Source organism: Corythoichthys intestinalis, chromosome 10 (genome assembly GCF_030265065.1).
Source record: "Corythoichthys intestinalis isolate RoL2023-P3 chromosome 10, ASM3026506v1, whole genome shotgun sequence".
NCBI lineage: Eukaryota > Metazoa > Chordata > Actinopteri > Syngnathiformes > Syngnathidae > Corythoichthys > Corythoichthys intestinalis.
The window spans coordinates 14,309,984-14,320,150 of NC_080404.1; the positions used below are offsets into that span (position 1 = coordinate 14,309,984).

The window sequence follows — 10,167 nt, forward strand, 5'->3', positions numbered from 1 at the left end:
ATATCATTCAGGCCAAATTTATATATTTTGTTTTTACTTTTTAAGAGCTAAAAAGTCACAAAATAATCCAGAAATACAATGACATTGCCAAAAGATACAAAATTAGATAAGATTTATACTATATATTAGGGGTGTAACGGTACATGTATTTGTATTAAACCCTTTCGGTTCGGGGTGCTCGGTTCGGAACGGAGGCGTACCGAACGAGTTTCTGACGTACTGTAAAGTGCGCGTTAACGGGCGGTAATTAATTTTTTGAATTAATCACGTTAAAATATTTGACGCATTTAACGCAAGCGCGGAATGCCCGCTCATGCATCCCATAATTCCACTGTTACGTCCCACGGATGGCTCGCTAAAGGCGTAACATAAAACGAGCCACACACACAAGTTGCAAGTGGACACAAATTTATTCACACAAGTCGAACTCGCAATGAACAAAATGCGGAAGAAGCTGGCTTCAGCGTGAGCCCAGACCAAAACAACAAACAAAATGAAACTACACTTAATCTCCACACGCTATGTAAACACTGAAATACTTTTACTGTTGTCATAGCGAAGTTCAAGAGTGTCTTTCTTGCGGTCTTCAGGTTCGTCATCAAGTCCACTCGCTGATAAATATAGGCGCAGTCTTTGCTCCCATTTCCGCCAATTTTCTGGGACGTTCCCAGTAGGGGTGGGCGATATGGCCTTAAACACGTATCACGATAAATTGAGCAGTTTTACCTCGATAACGATAAATGACGATAAAGTCGCCCAAGCGGACTGTTATGTAATTTGAAAATCTGAATCAATGCATGAAATACAGATTAACAGTTTCTTGTTGATTTAGTTACCAGCATTCAATTTGATATATTTAACAATTGTACATGCAGTCTAAACATTAAGTTTATAAAAATGTATTGTAAACAATAAGAATTCAAGTATGAGCATTTATAACAGCGTGTATGGCTTGAACAATGTACATTGTCAAAATCAACATGCCTGTGCAAACATGTCATTGTAACATAAATGACTTGCAGCTTGAACAGTACACTTCAAAAAGACAATTTATTGTCAATGGCTGCTGTGACATAATTATTCATTACAAGTGTTTACTTTATGGTTTCAGGCGAAGCCCCCCCCACCCCCCAGAGCATTTTTTAATAAATGCACGCATACATGAACCCCAAAACTGACAGACACACATTAAAGCTATATTGATCTTCTGCAAATGAAACACTTAAGATTTTATGATAGCAATAATGACACAGAATTAAGCACATACAGAAAAATAGCTGGGGCCATTTCTCGGTCATATTATAAGTTTCACCGTTGGATTGTGCTTTATGCTGAATGCTTTACCATCACAAAAGCTATCAGAGAAAACACACACAGTCAGATACAAAATGACGCGACATAGTAATTGCTAGATGCAGTCCGTGCCCAGTCCACTCATTAAGTTCAGCTGTTTCGACAAGGTTAGAGCTGCTATCAGACTCCATCACGTTCATTTGCAGCGTTAGCCGCTAGCGGCCGCTAGCGTTAGCCTGTGGCCTGGCTACCAGTAGAAAGCACTGAAAGCACCATCTCCGGAAATCGTGAGAACAAGGGAGGACAGCGGGTGAAAGCCCGTCTGGATGCCACCAAGAGTCTACTAAATGTCGGGTGAAAGTTTGGCGAACCTCCCTTAAGCCACACTGCATCACGTTTTGCTTGTAGCGTTAGCTGCTAGCGTTAGCTAACCGGGCTTCTGTTTGATTGGCTTCCTGATGATCACGTGACTCCCTACGTAAGTACATTGACTGCTTTCTTAAAGGGGAATGAACATAGACGAACAACACAGAGTCAAAGCGGGATGAAAAGACTATTTTCTTGTTTTTTATTAATTTACCGACGTGGTCAAAATTACATCGGTCATCGTGAAGAATTTCGGTGACGGTAAATTTTCGGTTTACCGCCCAGCTCTAGTTCCCAGTCAACAGCAAGGGAGCTGGTTGTGTGAACGACTGCATCATCGATGAGCCAAGGAACGAGCAACTCACAGACCGAAGTGCCGAGCAGTTTAGCAACGCTAGCATCGTGGGGAGCTGAATGCTTAGCTGGGCTTGTTCACGTATTATTACTTCTTGTTGATGCTGTACTGCACTACTTCTGACACCATGTCATATGCTGGTGATGTGAAGTAAACAACAGACGTGACTTCTGCGGCATCTATTAACTTTTTCATTGCACAACAACACCCGCGCGCTTCACCCTAGCGACCTAGATGCGCTGTGTTAGTTCACTCCAAGTCCCATGCCATTGGCTGCGTGAGCCCAGGCGATCATGGGACACGTAGTCCATATACTACAGCGAGGAGTGGAGGTACGCGGCACGTATGCTGCAAATGCGAACTCTTAGAATGTTGACATAAGTTGGCACTAGGAGTGGGAACCTAGGGGCACCTCACGATACGAAACGATTCGCGCTACAAGGCTCACGATAACGATTATCTCACGATATCACGATACAGCGATTATCGATATATCTGTCAGAAATTTGATACAGGATATTCTACGATATAACTGTTGAAAGGAAAAAAAAAATTTCAAAATAGAAAAAGTACTGTTTAAGTCCGTTATTAAACAGTGACACCTTTTCTGTACAACATTGTTGTAAAATATGAATCTACTGCAAATTGTGTACCTGCACATATAGAGGAAACAAACCACAACCACTGATATCTCTTGGAGAGATCATGATGAATGTTACCCTTAATTTCTTTAAAGTTTTAAATCTTTTTAAAAAAAATAAGAGTGCTGTAGGTGTCAGTCAGCAGTTGAGCTTGGAGTGGGGCAATGATAAAATTGGTGGGTCTTTTCTTCGTATATGACCTTTTTTGCCAAAAGCATTGGTTTGAGCACTTCCACCATCTGCTTCAGCATTTGAGATGTCGGACTCAGTCACAATTTTCGTCACCTTAAAAACAACAAAATAAAACAAAAAATATTAGTTACTTAATAGCTTTTTAGTTGAAATCCTGATTTTTTTTTTTTTTGTGTTGGAAGTATTGAGTGAATTAAAAAAATATGAATTGAATGTATAGAAATTAAAGATGCAATAATTACCTATTTTTAATATGTAGGCTACATTAATTATCATGCACATCACCTTATACGTATATCTTGGAAGTTATTCAAACCATTTTTATGGCTTATTGCATCAAAATGGCAGTGATAACAGTTTGTGTAGTAAACTAGATGGAAAGTGGTTCTCAAATAATATCAGATAAATCAGTAAATTCATGTAGGCTTGTTCCATATTCATTTTCATCCAGTTTAGGGTCCTGGTTTATTTTATATCACTCAACACCAAATGTCATCAAAATAATACATGTAAATTAAAAAATCAATTACATTGCAAAACTTTCTTACCTCAAGTGATGAAAGCAAAGCAGTGAAGAAATCCGTGTCCACTTCGTCACCAGCTGCCAGCGAACCTTATTTTTGTTAGACAATTCTTGCATACAGCACAGTCCTTGTTCACCTTACTTCCTTTCTTTCTTGTTGGTGTAAAATCTAAAGTGTGTCCACATGTGTAATTTGTAGCAGTATTTTTTCACTTTTTCCTCCACCGTTCCCACGAAGCTTTTTTATTTTTTTCAACCTACTTGGAGCTTCCTCTCTTCTTCTCTAGACAACTTGTGCACACTTTACCTTCACCGCCACTCTTGAGCGCCCCTAGCGGACCGCCAAGGAATTGCTCAAACATTGAGCAGTTTACAGCATCCAGTGGCCAAAATGTCAAATAAAAGTATCGATACTTGGCGGGAGCATATCAATAACCGATCGGGTTGCAGAATGTTGCGATATATCGCTGTATCGAGATATTGTCACGCTCTTAGTTGGCACCCTTCCTCGGGTGGCCCATCAGCAGCAGTGACGTCGTCTTCCGCCCGGCGTCAATCAGAGTACGTCACGTTGCGAGGGAAGGAAGCCAGCTGGCAGACGCGACGAAAAAAAGAATATAAATGGAACAACTCTCAGAAAATGTAACTAAGTTGGTTTGCCTCAGCGACTGGCTGATGGATGAGTAGAGAAGAGGGCCCCATTTATGTGTACACTACACACTTTGCACACATTATAAATAATACTGTTTTTGTTACTGTTCTAAGGCTCTGTTGTGTGTTTGTTTTTGCAGAGAAAAAGACAATGTCTTCAATAGAAAGAATGTTAATGTTAATGCCATCTTGTGGATTTATTGTTCTAATTAACAAATACAGTACTTATGTACAGTATGTTGAATGTATATATCTGTCTTGTGTCTTATCTTTCCATTCCAAAAATAATTTACAGAAAAATATGGCATATTTTAGAGATGGTTTGAATTGTGATTAATTGGGATTAATTAATTTTTAAGCTGTGATTAACTCAATTAAAAATTTTAATCGTTTGACAGCCCTAATTCAACCCTTACTTTTCGAGGCTGTGGTCATAAAGTTAATATGAGAAACTTGAAACGGTTCAATGTTGCAACTGTTCAATTTTGCACATCAGATATTTTTTTAAACAAAATGTCTGAGCCAATGTTATTTATTTTTATTTTGTTTTTCAAAATATCTACATTTGAGAATATTGTAGTTTCTATTTTGGAGCAGAATTCTAGCTTTGTATAGGCTAATGTTCCTATTGTTGAAAGCACAAAAGTGTGTAATAAACAACTAGCAAATTTATATTTTGCATTTTGTTTTCTTACTGTACCGAAAATGAACTGAACCGTGACCTTAGATTATTCTCGATTCGGCCGTGGAAGATCCGAGTACGATTCACAAACATCCAAATTCTGATCATTTAAATATACCAAATGAAGCGGAACTAAAACACAGTCAGCGCGGTCTTCGGGACGCAATGAGGAAAGGACCGAGAGTAAACATCGTGCTCAAATCACGGCTCTGGCTCAACTCATGCTTTTAGATTAAAAAAACAATAATACCTGACTACTTCGCCAACATAATGCTACGGTAGATTTTACATGTATAAAGAACTAGATGTGAAACGACAGACTCTGCGGCGTTAGCAGCACATGTACAGAAAATTAGATGCGAATCGACAGACTGGACGGCGTTAGTAAACAGCCGCCATCTTAAAGCAGTAGACTTCTCTGGAAGGCTGTTGTAGCGAACCGTCCGAGTGAACCTAATTAACTTTTTATCTAAAATACTCCTAAATCAGCAACATTCTGACTTGAATCTATCTTTAAATGAAGAAACAGTTTTAAAACTTTCACATGTCGAAAGTAGACAGAAGGGATATTATGGAATAACAGGAGCAATTTCAACAACTTTAACGGTTGATTCACAACATTAAATTAATTGAACGTAGTTTAAAGCTGCTGAAACAGAATGGGGACTTGAGTATTTTATTTACTGTTTTGAACTGTTAACCTCTTACTGAAATAGTAGTTTATTTATGCCTGAAAGGAATTTTGTATAATTTTTGTAACTAATGTACGAAACATTAAAAGCAGCTAATAGTTGGGGGGAGGGCGCATCAATAATCGATTTATAATTGAATCTTAGCCTCTGAATTGTAATCGAATCGTTTGGTGCCCCAAGATTCCCACCTCTGGTACTGTAAAATGTTTGAGACTTTTGTTCAAATTAATAAATTAAAACAAAAAAAGAACATCTTTTTTTTGTGTGTCTGATCGGGACTCTGTATTGGCAGATTCGCAAAATCAGATGAGTAGGTCTCTGGTGCAAAAAAATGTGATCAAGACATCCTTAATGTCAATATTCTGCTGTTTCAGTGGGGTCAGCTGTGTGTGTCAGTGGCCAGGGTGCTTGTCCCACCATCAAGCACTGCAACATCAGTGACTGTGAAAATGTCGGGCTTTATATCACAGACCATGCACAGGTAATGTTGCGTTTCACTTTTTTTCGTACCTTAATATCCATGTCCAAGACGACACATCTAAGAAAAGAATGAACTTTTTTAGGGAATATATGAGGACAATGAGATCTCCAACAATGCTCTCGCTGGCATATGGGTGAAAAATCACGGTAACCCAATCATAAGAAGAAATCACATTCACCATGGCAGAGATGTTGGTGTTTTTACGTTCGACCATGGAATGGTAAATCGCAATTTAAAACGGCAACTTGTAAGCAGTGTTCTGGTGGCTTTTACAACACTGGTTTTCTAAGTTAAATTTGTGGTCTGTTTCCAGGGTTACTTTGAGAGTTGCAATATTCATAGGAACCGCATCGCTGGGTTTGAGGTGAAGGCGTATGCCAACCCGACAGTGGTGCGCTGTGAAATCCATCATGGTCAAACGGGGGGCATCTACGTGCATGAAAAGGGCCGTGGACAGTTCATTGAAAATAAGATCTATGCAAATAACTTTGCCGGTGTGTGGATTACTTCTAATAGTGATCCCACAATAAGGTCTGTATAGCTCCCTCACTGGTAAAATGGCTACATATGTAGAAGTGTGTTACATGTGGAAATATTTTGCTCTTTGATACAGGGGAAATGCTATATTCAATGGTAACCAAGGCGGCGTGTATATTTTTGGTGACGGCCGAGGTCTCATTGAAGGAAATGACATCTATGGGAATGCCTTGGCCGGGATACAGATCAGGACAAACAGCTGCCCTATTGTCAGGCACAACAAGATCCACGACGGCCAGCATGGTGGCATTTATGTGGTAAGATATAGATGTTGATTGAAGTTTCAAAACTATGCATATTTTAAACTTGCGGTATTTTTAATGCTTATGTTTTTTCCCTCTTTGTGTCACACAGCATGAGAAAGGACAAGGTGTAATCGAGGAGAATGAGGTCTACAGCAACACACTGGCTGGAGTGTGGGTCACAACGGGCAGCACCCCGGTACTGCGGAGGAACAGGATACACAGTGGCAAGCAGGTATGATTTCAACCCACCTATACAGGGTTTTAATATGTTTTAGAAAGTCTTAGATTTGTAAGAAAATGTATAATCTTAAAAAAGTGCACAGATTTTTGTCTTAAAGGGATAGTTCAGGATTTTTGACATCAGGCTTAATCTTTGAACTAGCAAGGGTTTAATTAGTTGGTGGCGTTGATTTCAGCAACTTCTGTGTGGTTTGTTAGTTATTTGTTAGTTTCAAGGATCCGGAGTGGCCAAGCTAGCGAGAGTCAATTGAGCTGACTTAGCATGCCAACATGAAAAAACAACATATGCACACATTAAAATCATCGATGACCCATACAATCAATGGTGTTGACTATTTTTCACAGGATAAAATTATTAAAACTTACCCTTGCATGTCAATAATTGCAGTATGAACTAGGCCTGAACGATATATCGTTTAAACATCGCCATCGCGATGTGCGCATGCACAATAGTCCCATTGCAAGAACGTGCGATAGTTTTTTCATTTCATTTTTTAAATCCACAAACGTTTGTTTTGAGGAAGGAGCGGGAAGGAGAGCGCACAGCCTCTCATTCCCTCCAGCTCGCAGTCATCAGCTCCTCCCCCTCCCCTGCTACAGCGGAGTGGAGGGAGGAGGGGCCGAACAGCAGAGCGGAGGGAGGACGGGCCGTTTTCAAAGTGAAAGCAAGCAACACGTTGAAGGAAGCGAGGGGAAGACTGTCTCCAAAAGGAGTTTTGGAAGTATTTTGGCTATCGACAAGAATATAAGCAGGGGTGCACATCAGTGGTCCGCATGCGTACTGGACGTAGACAAACGCGCTGGCCCTCAATGGCTTACATACGCTTTTGCGTACCGATGGCTGACCACTGTATTTGCGACGGACACGAGAAAATACCTTCTCAAAATGTCGAAGAGGCAGGCCCCACTGAGTAATTATTTCCGTGTTCCCCCACCCCCGTCAAAAGACAGACAACAGAGACGTCACCGGAGCTACCGAAAAAAAAAGGACTTTTGCTGAAAAGTGGCTGAAGGAGGTACCATGGCTAGAAGCAAATGATGCTCGCACGGAAATGCGGTACAAAATGTGCCGTGAGAATCCCAATGTCGCTGATAAGAGCAGCGCATTTTATGTAGGGTCAAAGAATTTCAGCCATCCAAACTTTGAAAAGCATGAAAAAAACAGAGAGCATGTGGCATTTAAGCAAACTATCGATGTCAGACAATTGGCGGAATAAAGGTAATGAACAGCGCCATGCACTGACAAACCCGTTTTTGCTCGCATTTTACAAAGCTAAACATGCACGTTCAATGAGGTCTTATGAGGAGGACATCCCACTTTTACAAAGGCTTGGAGTTCATGTGGGAGTCGCATAATGCCCTTTATTTTGAATTGGAGCTTTTATGTTTATTTCTTTACATTTCACTTCAAAGTAATGGCAATTTTGTTGTGCCAGTTGATGTTAATCAAGCATTAATTGTTAATATAATTAATTAAAGTTAATTAGCTCTAAGTAAAGCATGTCATAATTTTATCGCATCAGGCGGGTCGGCTCTCAAGCTCAATGAGGACCAAGTCATATCTTCAGGTCCTCCTCTGAGAACCTGGGCAAAAAAAATATGTGCACCCCTGAATATAAGGAACAAAAAACAGCCCTGTCGACAGTGCCTCGCCTCAACAAGAAGTAATCCGTCGAACACGTGGGACCATTTAAAACGCAGGTATCTATGCATTCCTGCTACGAGCTTCCCATCAGAGGCTTTTTAGTACAGGTGGGAACATTGTCACGTGCCAACGTTCTTGTCTCAAGCCTGCAATGGTGGATAAACTAGTAGTCATGGCCAAAAACCTATGAGACCCAGTTGAGAATTGCTGAGCAAGGAAGGTGGACGATATGCAGACAAATACATAACACAGCTGCAGGAATGTCTTTTCTTATTTTTATTCATGTGACAGCCATCAGGAAGGCAGAACATTTGGGAGTTAAAATGGTTCTGTTATTCATCACAGTTATTTGCAGTTATTCAGTTCAATTATTTACAAGTTCAATTGAGTTTCTGTTTCTTTCATATTTAAATTAATTATAAAACGTATTTTTTCAAATAACTATATATAGTACAGCTGCACATAACGTTTTGATACTTAATATTTTTGTTTAAATATTTTTACAACTTTGTTGCTGTTTTGCAGTTTTATATTGTTATATTTTGTGTAAACAACTCAGGGGACTAATGCACTTGCACTTTTATTTGACATTTAACATTTAAGTTCAAATATGTTGACAACTTTGTTGTTGTTTTACTTAGGTTTTTATTTATTGTTATAGTTTGTGAACAACTCTTATTTGTCATATTTAATATTTTTGTTCAAATATGTTTACAACTTTGTTGTTATTTTACAGAAGTTTTTATTTATTGTTATATTTTGTCAAAACCTTAGGGGACTAATGCATTTGTTGTTATTTTACAGAAGTTTTTATTTATTGTTATTTTTTGTCAAAACCTTAGGGGACTAATGCACCTGTTCTTTTATTTGTCATTTAATGTATTTGCTGCTGTTGAAGTGTCAAATATTGTGTTCAATAAATTATCTATTTTGTGCAGACATGGCTTCCTAGATCCCTTCATACAGCAATCTTAATCATTCACAAATGAAACGGTATTATATGAACAACACCATAACCATTACACTGTGGTCACGGTGTGTCATGCAAAGTATTTCCAAACAGCTATTCAAGTCATCTAGTGAAAATTTCTTAAAAAAAGATATATATATATATTTTAAAATATCGCAATATATTGCACACCTCAAAAAAATCGCAACAATAGTTTTTTCCAATATCGTTCAGGCCTAGTATGAACAGCAACATTTGTAATCCAGCAGTGGAGCAGAGCGGAGTGATATCACATCGTTTTTTTTCAACGCTGATTTTTTAATGTCCTAGCCAGCAGCAAGTAATAAGTTTATATTGTTCCTTGCTCTTCATAGGGAATTTGTGGAAACTTTCCTTTGGCCATTTCTTCTGTCTGCTTCCACAGCATCTAAATGCATATTTCGCCATGTTGCCGGCTGTCAGTTAACTCAGCAGACTAATGCTGCATTCAAGGAAGGTGGGAAGTCAGAATTCCAACTTCTGATCTGGAAAATTATCATTGGGAGGCCTCCACTATTTGATCGCTTATGAGAAGGCAGGTTGGCTGGAAGTCAAAATGTCTTTTGATGGCCAAAATAAAAAACCACTTGTCGCGATTAGCCATTTTTGCTGTTTACATTCGCGTGGAACGCTTTG

At 39.1% G+C, this 10,167-nt stretch overlaps 1 protein-coding gene across 3 annotated transcripts in view; it reads left to right on the plus strand.

Moving 5' to 3' along the window:
• fbxo11a (F-box protein 11a) overlaps nucleotides 1-10,167 on the plus strand; it is a 33,850-nt gene that overhangs the window by 15,991 nt on the left and 7,692 nt on the right. For all 3 annotated transcript variants that reach the window (XM_057848141.1, XM_057848143.1, XM_057848142.1), the window contains exons 10-14: nucleotides 5,770-5,876; nucleotides 5,959-6,096; nucleotides 6,190-6,407; nucleotides 6,490-6,670; nucleotides 6,768-6,890. In XM_057848141.1, the coding sequence (XP_057704124.1) occupies nucleotides 5,770-5,876; nucleotides 5,959-6,096; nucleotides 6,190-6,407; nucleotides 6,490-6,670; nucleotides 6,768-6,890 (767 nt within the window). The remainder of the gene's footprint in view (nucleotides 1-5,769; nucleotides 5,877-5,958; nucleotides 6,097-6,189; nucleotides 6,408-6,489; nucleotides 6,671-6,767; nucleotides 6,891-10,167) is intronic.